The 16,498-nt window shown below is 42.5% G+C and overlaps 4 protein-coding genes across 4 annotated transcripts; 2 read left to right on the forward strand and 2 right to left on the reverse strand.

Annotated features, from left to right (window-relative positions):
* The first annotated feature begins 3,500 nt into the window (after positions 1 to 3,500).
* Positions 3,501 to 6,625, forward strand: LOC128726447 (neuropeptide FF receptor 2-like). The gene is made up of 4 exons (XM_053820263.1): positions 3,501 to 3,572; positions 3,687 to 3,990; positions 5,170 to 5,669; positions 6,149 to 6,625. Exons 1-4 carry the CDS (start codon positions 3,501 to 3,503, stop codon positions 6,623 to 6,625), a joined length of 1,353 nt encoding a protein of 450 aa, XP_053676238.1.
* A 763-nt stretch (positions 6,626 to 7,388) lies between these two features.
* On the reverse strand, positions 7,389 to 10,867 carry LOC128731272 (retinol-binding protein pinta-like). Its single transcript, XM_053824379.1, has 3 exons — positions 10,394 to 10,867; positions 8,157 to 8,357; positions 7,389 to 8,090 (listed from the first exon to the last, which is right to left on the reverse strand). Exons 1-3 carry the CDS (start codon positions 10,865 to 10,867, stop codon positions 7,746 to 7,748), a joined length of 1,020 nt encoding a protein of 339 aa, XP_053680354.1. The 3' UTR covers positions 7,389 to 7,745.
* Positions 10,868 to 11,859: 992 nt separating this feature from the next.
* LOC128730623 (alpha-tocopherol transfer protein-like) lies at positions 11,860 to 13,420 on the reverse strand. The gene is made up of 4 exons (XM_053823696.1): positions 13,303 to 13,420; positions 12,593 to 13,084; positions 12,311 to 12,511; positions 11,860 to 12,226 (listed from the first exon to the last, which is right to left on the reverse strand). Exons 2-4 carry the CDS (start codon positions 13,064 to 13,066, stop codon positions 11,969 to 11,971), a joined length of 933 nt encoding a protein of 310 aa, XP_053679671.1. The 5' UTR covers positions 13,067 to 13,084; positions 13,303 to 13,420; the 3' UTR covers positions 11,860 to 11,968.
* A 1,187-nt stretch (positions 13,421 to 14,607) lies between these two features.
* On the forward strand, positions 14,608 to 16,408 carry LOC128726457 (tRNA pseudouridine(38/39) synthase). Its single transcript, XM_053820274.1, has 5 exons — positions 14,608 to 14,676; positions 14,745 to 14,970; positions 15,037 to 15,862; positions 15,921 to 16,072; positions 16,296 to 16,408. Exons 1-5 carry the CDS (start codon positions 14,608 to 14,610, stop codon positions 16,406 to 16,408), a joined length of 1,386 nt encoding a protein of 461 aa, XP_053676249.1.
* The last annotated feature ends 90 nt before the right edge of the window (positions 16,409 to 16,498 follow it).

Genomic DNA, 16,498 nt, shown 5'->3' on the forward strand with positions numbered 1-16,498 from the left:
TCTGGAAGCCGTACGAAACCGTAATAGTTACCGTCAGTAGTAGAGAAATTAGATGTTTTATCCGTGTTAGAACGGCCAGCGGACACGGCGATTATAAAACGACGCTCGCGGGGGGGCGCTCGCCAACGCGAGGATGTGGGTTTGTGTGTGTGGGTGTGTAAAGAGTGAAGGATGCGATCCCTAAAACGCAAACAAAGCATAATGAATTTTTGCTTCATCCGATGTCCAAAATGATGCCCTGCTGCAAACCATGCATGCACAGAATCTCATGGAATGTTTGGAGTTCGGTCCGTTAGACTTATGCCATCCGTACCAAAACGCCAACTGGGTGCTGGGTGCACGATGAATGAGATCCGTAGTTGAGGTTGTACACCGGCAGCAACTACAACAAAAAAACAGCAACAGTCAATAATCCAAAATATAGCGCTGGAAAAGCGGGCTTATCAGTGGAAGGAAGAAACGTGAGAGAAACAAAAAACAAAACACATGCACACCACGGAATGTACGTACAAACCAGTGCATGGAGTGCAATCGTAGGGGATTGTCCACACTACGTCATATATATTTTTTTAGCGACATTACAAACAGCTGCACACGATTTGGAAGAGGATTAAGATGCACCGGGGAGGAACCGAACCGCCCGGAAAGCTTTGCTTGAAGACAAAAGAATTTCCACTTAACCCGCGCCCCGAGTGGATGAAGTAGGGCGAGTGAAGGAAAATCCCCGACGAGAGGGTGGCAGCAGATAGGCAGCATTGGCGCAGACGAGGGTGTTAATGTTTTAGCTAAAAATCATAACGGGTCTTAAACTATCAAATCATTCATTGTATAAGAGCGTAGGGTATGAGTTCACTTTAAACGAGTGTCCCCCGGGCATGAGGATTTCCGGGGCCAGGTCGTGGGGAGTAGAGCGGGGGAGGGGGCATGGTTACGAAAAATGTATATTTATTGAAAATAAAGAGAAAAAAAATCATACTATCAACATCGTTACGGAAAAGCTTCCTTTGTAGCACCATTCGTGTACCAGCATTCAGAACAAATGGTTAATGTGATGAGATTTTGCTTCTTTCACAGACGTGTTTATGTGACATGTATTTAAAAAACAAAAAATCAACAGACACAATTCTACGAAGCTGAAATAATTAAATATAAACCAGTTGATTCTCGCTTCAGAAGAAAATAAAATGATTCGCTTCAAGGAAAACCTTGCTCTCTCTAGTGGTGGTAAAAGGTAACTATCTAACAACATCAAATCAATTCGTTAAAATTTCACCATTGACGAGAAAGGTTTCTTTTGTACACTAACATCAGACACCATTTGTTTAGGCATTTCGATGAATTTTGTTAAAATATCTTTTGCTTAAATTACAACTATAAATCCACCTGACTATATATTTTATACGCATGAGCACGAGAAATAATGTTGAAAGTGAAACAAAAATATTTATATGGAAAAATTATTTCTTTGTTGTATCATCGGAAGAATTGAAATGTAGAACGAAAACACGTTTGAGAGGTTTCTAAATTATCAAATGATTGAGTCTGATGAAAAAGAGCGTGCCCTACGAAGCTCAACAACAACCATAACATAAAAGAGAAGAAGTCTTAAAAGTGGTGGATTTTATTTTTTCATTTCCTCCTTGACGAAAACATCTTTATCTTTTTTTAAAAGCTTTTCACACCTCCACATTCAGCCATCGCCAATGAGCAATTGCACGTTGTATATCATTGGCAGGGCGTCATAATTCATTCATGAGGTACACCTTATCACTCGAACGAGCGATTATACCCCCGCAGGTTGTTTTCCAAACGTCAATAATACATACAGCTACGTTCACAAAAAGGTCCCTTCGTTCCTGGTAAGCGCCGTAGCCATGCGAGCATCGAACGCAATAAATATTCATCCGAGTGGGGTGACGAACCGACGCAACAGGTGAGAACGTTATTTCCGAAACTGAACGATGCAAATTGTGTGGCAAACGTACCCGGTACGTCGGCCTGGCGCTGCTTACAAAATGACGCCCCACAACGAGGTGTGTACCGGAAATGCATTTCAATGAACATAATGAATGTGAAGAAGGATCTTTCAATGCCGATAGGTTTCCATTTGGGTAATAATGGAGGCGCATGGTGCCTGTCAGATGAAGGCGCATGGTCTCGGTTAGATGGAGGCGCATGGTACTTGGTAAAACATATTTCTATACGACTGCTTTTATGGTCACTTGACATCAAAGCATTGTTACGCAGTAAAAACGAAAGCTGAGCATTTGTTTTAGAGATTCAAAACGATTGTAAAGCTGGCTGAAATTCTCTTTGGAAACTCAATACATGTATTGAAATTGTTTGACTATTTTTTGTTTTAAGAAATGTGATACAAAATTTGCATTACTGAAATACAAATAATTTACTGTAAATAAAGCCAAATAAACTCACAACTATATTTAACGGAAAATGGCGCCCAGCTATCTTTCTCTTTGTATACAAAGTTTAATGGTTCTGTTCGGTTTTGCGTGGCAGCAACTGTGGTATGATTACAAATACCTCATGGCCCACATTTCAAGCTACCTTCGATCTAATACCTCCCAAAAATACCCAAAAGCTCATACATCCGGTAGTGCGGTGAAATCATTTCCCACAATTGCAAAATGCATCTGAAACCCAGGCGGGAAATTCGTTAGTAAATCAGCCGTGCTTCCCACGAGCACGAACCCTTGTTCTCCCGTACCGATCTGCGGACGTCCTGAACAACTCGCTTCCAGCGGGTGGCGGGAGAAAATCAATTGCTGCTTATCGGCATATATTGGCTTTGATTGAATCGGCTGCAAAAGGGTGAAAAACATATCCCCGACTGGTGGGCTCACAGAAAAGCGATACAAAGAGGGTTCGGGCAACGTGAAAAGCAGGAAAACGGGGTGATAATTATTACATTTGCCTGCAAACATGCCCTCAAGGGCTGGCAGACTGGTCCCGGGTGCGCATCGAGTTGGATGAATTGCGTTGCTCATCGGCTGGAATTCCGCTGGGAAAACTTCAATCCATCACCCCACGAAGCCTCCGTCAAGGGCCGTGAACTATAGAAAGTGAGTGTCTGACGTGTGCAGTTAATGCAGTTTGTAAGCCGTGCGGCTCAAGTGCAGCAAAACAAAACCGGCTGACATTCGGCACCACACCGATCGATACACCACTGGCAGGTTACACACCTTCCCGGTAAGCACAAACGGCCACCCTGGGCATGCCCGGCGTAACAGTTCACCTTGGCGGCTTGACCGTAACGATAGTGCCTTGCAACATAGTTTCCGGGCTTTCATCCGCTAGTGAAGTGTTGTTGAGAGTAGCAGGGTTTTTTGCTTTGGTTAAACTGCTTCAATTTGAAATCCGAAGTCAACATGTTTGCAAGCAGATAGCTAGTGAGGATTTTGACAGATTTGCGTAAAAGTTGAGGAGAATTGTTTCAGTTTTACAGAATTTTTCTTAAAGAGCTTCCCTTGAAAGTCAGAGCAATGCATCAGATCGTGAAGGAGTACTTGATAAAATTCACCGAGCTCATCAAAGAAGCCCTTGATTGCCCCCTGGTAACGTCTAGAGAACAGATAATCTCTTAAGAACATTGGACCGGGCTTACTTCGATGGCATGTGCTGAAACAGACTCGTACTTTGACATTGGCATATTGGTTCACCTCTTCTAGATGGACTTCACCGTGTACGACTACCCTCGTGAGATCTGGCGCCTGAAACCGGGCTGGGAAGTGGCGCTCAAAACCGTCACCTTTCTGCCGCTGATTCTTTTCGGTATCCTGGGAAATTCCATCCTGTGCTACACCCTCATTCAAATCCGCGCTCTCAGGACGCCAACTAATCTGCTGATCGCGAACCTGGCTGTGGCTGATTTGGCCACTCTGCTCATCTGTCCGTTGATGTTCCTGTTCCATGATTTCTACCAGAACTACGTGCTCGGTGCTGCTGGTTGCAAGACGGAAGGTTTTCTGCAAGGTAAAGTGACAAAAGTTGCCCAGCTGTTTAAGAAAAAATTTAAAAACGTTGTTGTACAGTTTGTGAAAAGTTAGAAAGACTTAATCAGTTGAACATCTTTAAGTGCTGTCTACTAAAACGTAATAGCAAAAAAAACTGTGATATGTGTACATAAGAGTGTGTTTAATTCGGTCCATAGAATGTGCAATTATATTTTGTTGCTCTTGGTTTTTGTCTATTTTGTAGACAATCATGATAAAGTGTTATTTATTGCAAGTTAAAAAAACATGTCCAATATGTTCGTGTTTCAAACCTGATTCAACGTGTTTCCAAAGTGTTCTTGTCAATGTTTTGTAAAACTATAAGCTTTTTGTAGAGCTTCATAAAGGTGATAAGGATATTGAAAAGTGTTTTTGTTTATGGATTGATGATTCAAAAGTGTTCTTGTCTATTTTTTGTAAATTTTTTGTACAGCTTTGTGAAATTTAACGGTTAAAGGTGATAGGGTTATTATTTGCAGCTCGTGTCGGCTAATGTCTGAATTGTTGATTTTACTCATTTTCTTACAAACCATGTTCGATTTCTTTAGTTTTTTTGTTTAGTTCAGTAATTTATCATTATGATTATCATTAATAATACTGGAGCTTCCATCAAAGAAATTAAATGTAGCACCATGAATTTGATTCATCACGAACAGTTTTTGAAAAACAATTATCTACCTTGCAGCAGTGATTTGTTTTATCAAAATTTCATCGGCTATCTGCTGTTGACACCTAATCTTTTGACCTGCCCTGTTGTTTCTTTTTCTAGTTGAGAGATGTAGAATGTAGAAAAACAAGTTCTACTGTACTGCAATCTGCTTACCCTATTTACTTTCTTCCTTTCAACCAATTATCCAACCTCCTCTCAATTTAATATTAAAGCTTAGTGTTTAAGCGCGGTCCCTCACGCAGATCTATAAATAGCACGAAAAGCGGTAGTTAAACCTACACGATTTAATCAACGCTGACTAGACTAGAGTAAAGATTTTAGTATTAGAATCTTTTGGTTGTAATGCTTAAAGCATACTCATCAACACCTGTTTATTCAACTGCACTTTAGAACTTTCATGACTACATTGGACAACAGTCTTGAGTGAAAAGAGAAATTGTAAATAATCAAACCCACTCGTCTGCTACTTATACTTCTCTCCTCCGTCAGGCTCGCTACTGATCACATCCGTGCTGTGTCTGTGTGCGATCAGCTACGACCGGTTGACGGCCATCGTTTTCCCCAAACGATCTCGTCTGACCAGACGTGGTGCAGTCGTACTGATTGTTGCTTCCTGGACCGGAGGTTTTTTGCTTGCACTACCCCTCAGTATGTACCGGGCTTACCGAGAACGCCAGTGGAAGAACTATCTCGAGACCTACTGCGCGGAAAACACAACGTTTCTGCCGAGCTACTGGCACGTGCTGATCGGCGCCCTGGTCTGGTTTCCGCTCCTGGTCATGTTCTGCTGCTACAGCCTGATCTTTCTAAAGCTTGATCGCTACGAGCGGCGCGTCCTGCGTAAGGAGCATCCCATCTCTGTGTCGTACAAACGCAAAGTCGCTAAAACGTTGTTCATTGTCCTGATTGTGTTCGTGCTGTTGCGTATTCCCTTCACCTCGCTCGTATTCATACGGTACAATCGCTACCTCAACGACAACCAGAATCAGGTAATGCATTACTTATGATTTATTTTCTTGAAATATTCTTGAATTATTTCTAAAATAGCTCAGATACTTATATGATTGATACTACATCCAACTTATATGACTATATGGTACTGTATGACTGGTGAGAAAGATAGTAATTTAAAGTAGATGTTTTATTATTAATTTATTTTTTATCAAGAACTTTCACCATTGAAAAGCATTGAATTGCAGGAAAAATAGCTGAGTTGTTCCAGGAAAATAGCTTCCTTAGGCACTCTGTTGATGCATGGGAAAGTAGCCCAATTCCTGACTTTTGTTATTGTTAAGCCAATTTTGTCTCATTAGGTCAACTGCAGAATTATTTTCTCTAGAAATAGCAGAACAACGAAAATAGGAAAACAATTCTTTGAGCTGTGGAGAAATATTATTCTTTTCCTATCTGTTTTCAATTTATAGAGCTAATTGTGAAACAAAATAAATGAATGCTTACGTCCTTGCAGATTGGCAGTGATTTCCTCATTCTCTGGTACGTGTCGCACTATCTGATGTTTCTGAATGCTGCTCTCAACCCGCTGATCTACGGGCTGACGAACGAGAACTTCCGCAAGGCGTTTCGCAAAATACGCCTGTCGCGGCTGCTTTGCATTCCAGCCCTATCAAACCATCGCATCTCGGGCGGAAAGGGACGATCCCGGTGCAACCGAGCCGGACCGAAGGGTGCAGGACCTGTGGCAACCATCGGTGGCCGGCTTCAACCGCGAGCACCCTGTGGTACGAACGAGAAGCTGGCTAACCTGTCCGGGTGGATCGTGTGCCAGGTACAAGGTGATAATCCACCTACGAGCCCGTCCAAGGATACGAAAATGTCGCAGCTCAAGCTCACCACCGACATAGCTGTTAGCCTACCGTCGAAGGCTATCGACGATGAATCTAAGGAGCAGCGAAGTACGACAGTCGTTTCGGAAGGGTTTATGTGACGGTTAAAAAGAAAGGACTTCCCAAAGTAGATTGCAACAGTATTTTAACAAAAACTAATTTTAGAAATTTAAAGGCGGCATCGTGAAATTTATTTTACCTTCAAGAAAGTGTATGCATTCAATGCTTTTCTTTAAGCTATTTGAGCTTTTTCCATTACAAAACAACAATACGTTTATATTTCATATATTAAGGCAATTTTTCTTGAAAGCTATAGCATTTCATAATATTCAGAGTATTTCTTCCAACACATCTGGAACGTCCTTTAGTCATCAAATGGTTTCTGTTTGTGATGTTTATTTTAGAAAGTAATTCCCAATCGTTCCAATGAACAGTCTCCAAACAATTTGTAATAGTTTTGTAAATAAACCGCAGTAGGTAAATTTTATTTACTTTATCTTTGCTATCCGATTCACCATGATTATATAAAAATAAATGATTAATTTACATCAAATTGTATCCCATTTTTTTAATATTTGTAAATCTTGAAGTATTAATCATTCATTGCGGAAGATAATGTTTTTCTTGTTTAAGTTTATACTTAATTTTCAGTATGATTAATTAAAGAATAATCATCATTACATCTTTATGCATGGGTTAAATTTTAGAATGCCGTAAGAGGTTCAAAAATATTTTACTTAAATATGCTAAAGAATGCTAAGTGGACTTTAGGACAACCGGAAGCTCGTTTCTTTGCTTTTGTCCACAAATATTAGTGGGGGATTAAAAGACGTAATCAAACAGTTAAAAAAAACAACACGCACCAACAGCTTTATTTTCTCAATCACACAAATTCAGGAAGCTTTTAATCCACCGACTGTGATCAGTAAATTACTTCAATGGGTCCAAATTAACGCTATGCGAGTTTGCATTCAAAACTTTCACTCACGCTTCGGGGAGCAGATTCGATTCGGTCTTTGTACATGATGTTTTCAAGCGAAGTAAACCACCACTGATCACCCTTGAGCTACTGAAGAAGCTAACCACGGGAAGCTTCCCGATATAACCACTTTCAACAGCCATTTCCGCGGTCATCCTTCCCAAGGACGTGCCCTTTAAGGGTTGCTGTGTAAACAAATGTACACGCCCATTGCGTTTAAAGCCATTGAGTAAACGTAATCCTCATCCCGATTGTCCATTCCAACGCGTCCGGAACAAACACACAAACACACACGCGCGCACACATCTACACACGTAACACAGTGAAGGATAGTCCACTTCGAGCTTGCGAAAGGAGCCCTCCATTCCAAACAGCGACTCGGCCGTTTTCGCCCTGCCAACACGCTTTCGTTCGTCCGTTCCGTAGCGGTCCTCTTCAAGGAAGTACTCCCGGTAGGCAAGGATTTTCTTCTCCCACGTGGCGTTGATGTCCTGGAGCGAGCCACCCTCACCGCCGTACTCAACCGGCAGTAACCGTTTCGGGATGTGCTGATAGAGCGACTCCAGGTTGCTTCCGTGCACGTATAGCTGCGAATAGAGACATGGAAGCATGTAGGAAGGGATTCGCGGTATGTCGCCGTATCCGGCACTTACCCTCGCGCGGTTCTTCTCACTCATGAACGTCTTGAACATGTTGAACACCGTCTCGAAGCCGGTCGGTGTGTTGATGTAGTGGAAGCCCTTCTGACGCAGGGGCGAACCTTCCTGGCTCATCATGGTCATCTTCTTCACGAACGTCGGTGTGAACTGCAGGAAGTGGGCCCGCGACACGTTCGCCAGGTCGAGGATGCCCACCTGCGAGAAGGAAGCAAATGGATGCAAGTGTGTTAGTGAGACGGCTCAAAGTCACTTCATGACGGTTCAGGTTCAATTTCGTTGTCCCGCGTGTGCCACTTCGGCCCGGAAATACCCGCCCTCGGGCATTTCCGGTGGTATTTTCTCTCGGTTTTATTTGCACAACGCGAAGTCGGATATTTGCTACCCGTCTGGCACGTTAGATGAATGAAGAATGTCATGGGAAAGTTGAAACTGTTCTGCAGCTGTTTAAATTTTAATGCCAGATCAGTTTCAAGAAACGTGCCCCCACGATTTGATAATGATAACGTGATTATGGTCAAGGTTATGTGAAGTTTATTCTGAATTCTGAAGATGCAGTTGAACGCGGTTTTTCTATCAGCAAGTTCTAGTGGCGGTTTGAACTTTCATGAGGTACCTAAATCTGATAATCATGCTTTTGAGAGTTTTTGAAAAAGACATTTAATCTTGTACCAGGAAAAATCACAAACTTGGACGGGTTTTCCTCAAACCTACTACTAAAAATCGGGTACATTGTAAGGTACATAAGGTTTGATGAACTATTATTGTATTAGTATCTTTTTTGTTTTGAAATTTTCGTTTTATATAGCTGCTATGGATTTAGAAATTGATTGCTTTTGAACATTTATGCTCATATGTTTTATTCATTTTTTTTTATAAATAAATTACGAACCAGAATATTCCTAAAAACATGCTAATCACGCAAATGAATCGTATGATACGTATACAACAAAAATAAGGACCACAAAATCAGACAATTGTTCCAATTAGTTTCACACAACGATGGCTTTGTTGTGCTTTTCATGGCATGGTTGCATTTGATAAGCGCACCAGTAAACAATCAAAAACCGATTAGATAAACTTGGCCAAAACATTGATAAGCATTTTAACCAATCGATTGTTATCGTTTAAGCGCTGTTGCTACCTTTATTGTAACTTCACAACCATAGTCGGTAGTTAAAAGTTAAATAATCCGAAAAGTGATGAAAGCAAGTAAATAATTTGTATGTTTAGACAGCTGGCAAAAAGCTCCGCCATTTATAGAATACCGTATATTTTAGCTGCGTTCTCATCATCGACCCTGATAAAGTATTCTACATTGTCTGAACTGTCACTACCAAATGAAACGTAACAGCGACGTTGGCATTTTTTCTTCTTTAGCATTATGCTGTTTGATCTCTGATTTCGACGTAGGATGTTTTCAATGTAGGTAGAGGAGAAGCTTTTTCAGCGCAAATGCTCCCTCTTTCATTACATCATAGAATCATCCCAGAATAACAAACTTTCTCTGCAGGTTTGAAGAGTATGGCAGACACAATTTCTATTTCATGGAATTCCAATTTCAAAATTCCACCCACGTACAACGTGCAGTCAACATATGTCAACAACTGGTAAATCTTAAAAAGGAAAGAAATATTAAGAATCAAACAATAGAGAAGTTAATTTTGGAATCGAAAACTCAAAAATGATAGTAAAAAAAAGGTACATTACTTATAAGCTGCAAAAAGTGAGTAAGTGGAAAAGATCGCGGATCGCTAGAAGTTTAACCACTCATATCTTCAGGTTTTTGGTTGATATTTTACTTGTTTGTAAAAGAACGCTGTAACAACAAACCACTTCAGGTTCTCTCAGTCCTGGAAACAGCTGCATTGCTCATCAACATTTGTCAAGCACAAACATCTCGTTTAGCGCAAGAATGACGTTTTCCTATATCAACTATTCAAAATAACATCCACCGTGAAGTGCTCCCGATCCCCTTCAGCACCTCTCTCAACCTTATCACGATCGTACATCCGATTGTCTCAACAAATTACCCAGAGTAGTTGTATCCGTACGTTCGGAGTACACCCACCCATGCCAACACACACACACACATACCGGTCGTAGCTTATCAAACACGCGACCAGGCCCGCGATAAGTCTCATTCATGGAATTAATGACGACCGTTCATCAAAGTGCGAGAAGCTTCCAACACCTGAGGACCACGTTCGAGTCAACTCGATAGCAGTACTCACCTGACCAGCAATGACCATATTGTCGTCCTCCAGCATCATAACGTCGTTGAACATCGTGCTCACTTTGATGACCTCCTCGATAGTATACTTCTTTGGATCGTAAACGCCCGGCCGGATGAGCATAATACGCGGTGCTTCAGGTCCATCTGTCAGAGGCAACGGTAGACCAACACCTAGCCGCACGATTTCTCGAAGACGCGCCGTGTCCGGATCTCGATTCCGCATCAATTCTGGAATGGCCGTACGCACGGTGTAGAACATGTCGATCTTCTCCTTAGCCCGTTCCAAGCTGTACTTGCAGCCACGCAGAAACGTCACCAGGAACTGATCGTCTATGCGGGCCCTTATGTGAGGCGTCCGAGCCAACCACTGTCGAAGTGCGGCCAGATCCTCCTCGATGCGTTCTGGAACTTCATTTAGCTCACGACGGGCCTTCTCGTGGAGCGCTTCCGGAACGGAACGCAGGTTCACCATGGTCGAAACGACACACTGCTGCTGCTGCTGCTGCTGCTACTGCTGGTCGTGAACACTCCCAGCCCGCTCACAAACGACTTCAAAAATGGCGCGCTACTGACAGTCGGTGATCGGGTTACCGCCGACCATACCGGACTCTTGCCGTTCCCGGTATCGCCACTTCCTGGCACGATAAGCTGCCGGAGCGAGCTGTCTAGATGGCAGGTATGCCGCACCTGATTCGCACAAAAGCGGCGGTTCTTATCAAATCCCACCCAACTGATACCGTTCCGCGTGAGGTGTAACATTGGGCTACTATTATCTCTGACCGCGTGTGGCTTTGTAGTGTTCGAAATTGTGATTCCACGCCATCTACTAGCCCGTGTTGTGGAGCAGTACCACCCCGAGCATTCCATCGCTATAGTGGGGAGCTCTTGATTGAAAAAACACCCTATGGATTGAGGAAACCGAGCCCCCTCTATGCGATGGGACGTTATCTTATCTGATGGTACGGGTAATGATGCAGCAGTTTCTCGTTTTTGCGATTTCATGCACGTCAACAGGTTTCATTTGGCATTTGACGATCGGAAAATCCAAAGCATCGCTCATGTAACCCATATGATCTGAATGCAAATTCGAAGCTATTTTTAAAACAAGTCAGAGCTATTCATTACTTATGGAATAACCAAATTAATAAATAGTTATTTTGAGCGCACCTTTTTTGGCACCGAATCTAAGCTCTTTTTAATCTGATAACGTGTTACTAGTAGCTCATATTCACAATAGCATGATAAATATAAATAGGTTTTTTGTGCATCGTACAAACAATCGTCACAAAAAGAAATAAAAATAAACACTTTTTGCTGGATCACCCACACACCATCCGCTACCAGACTGCTTGGCGGGATGAGATCGACAAAAATGTGATCGCTCGTAGTAGGCCGTTAGGCTTCTTTTTTGATAACATGTTTTACCAGTCCAAGGAACACTTGATTGTGTTCCAGTCGTTTATCGAGTACAGCTTTATTTCAATATATTCATTCGGCTTTTTTATGTATCCCTCTAGGTTTCTCCCTATAGCCCTTTTCTCTTACGAAAGAGAGAGTATCGCTGCTAAGAACCTCAGTCTACTTCCAGCTTACGGAACGAACCCTCCAACCCAAACAAGCTGTCCGCATTTTTCGGGCGTCCCGGTCGCTTCTTCTCGTCCGTGCCGTACTTGTCCTCCTCTTTGAAGAAATCCTTCGAGCCAAGCAACTTCTCGGCCCAGCTGTCAACGATGTCCTGAATTGGTCCAGCATCTCCACCGTACTCCGACGGCAGCATGCTTTTCGGTATGTGTTCGTACAACGATTCCAGGTTGCTTCCGTGGACAAACAGCTACATCGGTAAAGAACCACAGGACAATCGGGATTAAAAGGTGTACCGAAAAGGATGACAACCCTACCCAGCTACTATACTCACCCTCGAGCGGTTCTTCTCGTTCAGGAAGCTCTTGAACATGTTATACACCAACTCAAACCCGCTCGGAGTGTTGACGTAGTGGAAACCCTTTTGGCGCAGAGGCGAACCCTCCTGACTCCACATGGTGGCTTTCTTCACAAACGACGGGCTGAACTGAAGGAAGTGAGCCATGGTGCAGTTAGAGAGATCCAGAATACCCATCTACAAACAGAGATTCGTACACCGAGAATTAGAGGATTCGGTATTCGCCTCGTCGCTTCGCTCTCGTCGCTCCTAGCGTACCTGCCCGGCAATGATCAGGTTGTCATCGTCCCGCATCATTAAATCTGCCATCATGGTGTTATACCGGAACACCTCCTGAATGGTGTACTTGCTCGGATCGTATGTTCCCGGGCGCACGAGAATAATGCGCGGACCGTCCGGTGTGACCGTGTTCGGAAGCGGCACAGCCGTACCCAACCGAATGAGCTCCTTGATTTTAGTCTCCTCAGGATCGCGGTTGTACATCAGCTCAGGCAACGCCGTACGAATTGCGTAGTACAAATCGAGCTTTTCCTTCGCGCGCTCGAGGCTGTGCTTGCAGCCGCGCAGGAACATCATCAGAAATTGATCATCAGTACGAGAGCGGATGTGGGGGCTCTTGGCCAGCCAGGTCCGCATCGCTTCCAGGTCCTCATCGAGCCGTTCCGGTTTTTCGAACAGCTCGTCCGCGGCCTTCTTTGCCAACGCGGCAGACAGTGGTCTAATGTTCGGCATTATCGCGAGACAGATAAGCTGCGATATAAAGTAAGCGAACGTAAAGGGGAGATTGAAGCGCCACAAAAAACGATTATCTAGATTACATGGTTCGATCCGGCTGGATCGAGGTGATGGTTCCGAACTTCTGAAGGGCACGAGGAACCAGTCCTCTTAGTATGACACGCTGTTGCACATATGTAAATCAACAACACGATGCCTCGCGGCTCAAGTGGCACCCGGCATCCTTATCTTACCTTTTGTTGATTGCCTTCCTAAACGAACACGGAGGATCTGCACTGTTTTTCAGTCGCTTTCTCTCTATCTCTCTCTCCCTCGCCTGCTCAATTGACAAACACTCGCAGCAAACGTCCGCGTTGCGGAATGGTGGCCTCCGTACTGGATCCCATTGGTCCTGACCATCCCATCGATTGGCACGGTTCCAGGTGAACTTTGCTATCGATCTTCTTTGCGGGGCCTTTGCGCGATTAATTTATTGATCTTACGGTCCACGTCGATAAGATAGCCGCGCACCTTGCCAGCTGAACCGAGCTGCTCCGGTGAGCATGCGGACGGAAGGTCGGTTTTATAATATAATCGTGAACTAGGAAATTGCACAGTCACGCATTTCAAGCATAAAGTGAGGAGGTGCTCACTTTCGAGTAATGGAATGTTTGTGATATTTTGAAGTTATACTTTCTCATTGATTTGCATTTTGCGCCATATGAAATCGGTTATTCATGTCACTTGAATTTCTGTTAAATGAATAGTATTAGTCATTGAAAGCTTATTTTACATTACTCACCAATGAAAAAACATTGTTGTGCAGTTTATTTGCATGGAAGTATATATTAGTATATATTTAAAAAAACTACGACAAGTCAATTACACACATCCGTTGAATCAATTTTATATGCCAAGGAGTACAAATGACTGTAGAGCATAGTATAATTTTTGCAGCGATATGAGAGTTTCATAAATACTGTCTCGTGCTTATTCAAAGACAACGATTACTTGAAATGAAACGATTTCTCCCACTTCATGTACATTGCAACGGTTGTATTCGAAAATGGTGCAGAACTAATTATTCTGATGCTTATCGATTTGAACTATAGTTATGACCACGTGGCTACGTTTCGTTCAGTAATAATGTATGCCCAATAAACTTCTTTAGGCAGCAGTAACCGGTCTTTCAACCGCAGAACGATGTAAGATAATATCTCATGCATTTATTGTTGATTGCAAATTTTGTGCACAATTGTTTAGAAAATATAAACGACCGTTACAGCTGTAGTATTTTTCAAACAACCCACGTTGCACAATATTCCGCCAAATGCGACAAATGCAAAAGTAAACATTATCTGAACAGAGCTTGACGTTTGTATTGTCAAAGTGAGGTCGCGCGGATGTTTTGACCGGTGTTTTTATTTGTAAACTATTTCAATTTCTCGGTATAAAATACGTTCAATTTCTTTTTTATACTGAAATACATGTATCAAGACTTGTTTTTGATTCTCAGCTGACAGTGGTTCAAGTTGTTTTATTAAAGATTTGCTGGAAACATGGAAGTAAAAGTGAACAAGAAAGCAAGGACATGGAAAACAGAAGAATTGCTGGCACTTTCAAAAGAGGTACGAGCGAAGTCGACATAAAAAATTAAGAAAAACGTTTGCATTTTTGGGCATTTTTTCGATTTCAGGAGTTGATTGATAAAATTAATCAATTAGAGGCGCATAATACTCAGCTGAAAAGCATCGTGCAGAAAAACCTTCAAACCCTCGAAAACTCCCACAGTAAGGGTACGAAAAAACATCGACCATTTGATTTCAGCAAATGTTTCAAAAGACATGTTCTGCTGCGATTCTATTATCTGGGCTGGGACTATCAGGGTTTTGCAGCCCAGGAAAACTCAATAGAAACAATCGGTATGCAGTTCCCTATGCTACACAATGTGTGATTTGTTTTACCGTAGTTTATTATCATCTTTCTAGAGCATCACATTTTCGCAACACTGAAAAAAGTGTGCCTTATCGAGAGTCGTGAAAGTTCCAACTACAATCGTTGTGGTCGTACGGATAAGGGTGTGAGTGCATTTCATCAGGTGATTAGTTTGGATATCCGTTCGAAATTTTCACCCGAAGAGCAGATGGACGAGCAAAGGCTAATGGGGGAACTGGATTACTGCTCTATGCTAAACCGAGTGCTACCGGAAGAAATCCGTTGTCTTGCCTGGATGCCGATAGTTAACCCAGCATACAGTGCACGTTTCGATTGTCGCTCTCGAACGTATCGTTATTTCTTTCCTCGCGGGAATTTAAACATTCCTGCAATGGAAGAAAGCGCACGTTATCTACTAGGAACGCACGATTTTAGGAATCTGTGCAAAATGGACGTTGGAAACGGAGTCGTTTGCTTCATGAGGACCGTGGATGAAATCAACATACGATCCTCCCAAGCGGACGGCAAAGGAGACGATAGCTACGACATGTTGTACCTCCAGTTGCGAGGTAAGGCATTTCTTTGGCACCAAGTTCGTTGTATTATGGCCGTGTTGTTGCTGGTTGGCGAAGGAAAGGAATCTCCATCCATCGTAAAAGAGCTGCTGGACGTGGAGAAGAATCCCTGCAAACCACAGTACAGTATGGCTAGCGATGTACCTCTGAATCTTTACGATTGTCAGTTCAATGAGAAGAGCAGTGAATCGAGCCTTGTTGAATCAAGCAGGGAAAACGATCTGACAGAATGGATTTATAAGGAAGACGACTTACGGCGTACCATGTCAGATTTACAGGGATTATGGAGCAAGCAGAGTGTGAAGTATGTATAAATTTGGAAGATTTGATTGAGGTTGGTATAAATCTTTAAACATTTTTAGATGTACTATGATGCGCGAGATGTTGGGAACATTGCACGGCGTTTATGAAAACCTATTCGGTAATGCACGTCCTATCACGGAGCAAACTGTTTCTTTGACATTAGGAGTTAGAAGCAAAGAGTATTGTCCATTGCTCCAACGACAACGATGCGGTAAGCAAATAGAAACACTTTTTTATTACAAACATAGCTTTAAATTGTATTTAGATTAAATGTGCTCTGAGGATTCCATTAAAGCATGCCTTAAATATAAATAATAAAAAAAATCTCAGTTAAACTAACTAATATTTTATTGCCTAAAGAGTGCTCTGTATTTCCTTCCTATGTGAAATGTATTCAACCAAGGGTTTAATTATTGTTTTCTTCATTCTTACAGAAAGCCTTGAAAATCGCATCGAACACTATACCAAGAAACGACGCATTGAGATAAGTAGTACAACAACCGACACTAAAACCGTACTAACGAGTGGAATCGAATCCAACGGGTAGTGCAGCACGTAGAGTAATTTAAACCTGTTTTGCTTAAGTTTTTATAAAGCGCTGTACTGATCGAAGCCTGACTAGTGTTTTATGCATTGA

This window comes from Anopheles nili, chromosome 2, assembly GCF_943737925.1.
Source record: "Anopheles nili chromosome 2, idAnoNiliSN_F5_01, whole genome shotgun sequence".
NCBI lineage: Eukaryota > Metazoa > Arthropoda > Insecta > Diptera > Culicidae > Anopheles > Anopheles nili.

Bases quoted from the DNA above. Each gene is read 5' to 3' on its own strand.
- LOC128726447 (XM_053820263.1), top strand. From the start codon at position 3,501: ATGCATCAGATCGTGAAGGAGTACTTGATAAAATTCACCGAGCTCATC. The intron at 3,991-5,169 runs GTAAAGTGACAA...CTCCTCCGTCAG, and splicing joins GACGGAAGGTTTTCTGCAAG to GCTCGCTACTGATCACATCC. The intron at 5,670-6,148 runs GTAATGCATTAC...ACGTCCTTGCAG, and splicing joins TCAACGACAACCAGAATCAG to ATTGGCAGTGATTTCCTCAT.
- LOC128726457 (XM_053820274.1), top strand. From the start codon at position 14,608: ATGGAAGTAAAAGTGAACAAGAAAGCAAGGACATGGAAAACAGAAGAA. The intron at 14,677-14,744 runs GTACGAGCGAAG...TTTCGATTTCAG, and splicing joins TGCTGGCACTTTCAAAAGAG to GAGTTGATTGATAAAATTAA. The intron at 14,971-15,036 runs GTATGCAGTTCC...TCATCTTTCTAG, and splicing joins AAACTCAATAGAAACAATCG to AGCATCACATTTTCGCAACA.
- LOC128731272 (XM_053824379.1), bottom strand. From the start codon at position 10,867: ATGGTGAACCTGCGTTCCGTTCCGGAAGCGCTCCACGAGAAGGCCCGT. The intron at 8,358-10,393 runs GTGAGTACTGCT...TCCTTCTCGCAG, and splicing joins ATATGGTCATTGCTGGTCAG to GTGGGCATCCTCGACCTGGC. The intron at 8,091-8,156 runs GTAAGTGCCGGA...CTCTATTCGCAG, and splicing joins GTGAGAAGAACCGCGCGAGG to CTATACGTGCACGGAAGCAA.
- LOC128730623 (XM_053823696.1), bottom strand. From the start codon at position 13,066: ATGCCGAACATTAGACCACTGTCTGCCGCGTTGGCAAAGAAGGCCGCG. The intron at 12,512-12,592 runs GTACGCTAGGAG...CTCTGTTTGTAG, and splicing joins ACCTGATCATTGCCGGGCAG to ATGGGTATTCTGGATCTCTC. The intron at 12,227-12,310 runs GTGAGTATAGTA...TTACCGATGTAG, and splicing joins ACGAGAAGAACCGCTCGAGG to CTGTTTGTCCACGGAAGCAA.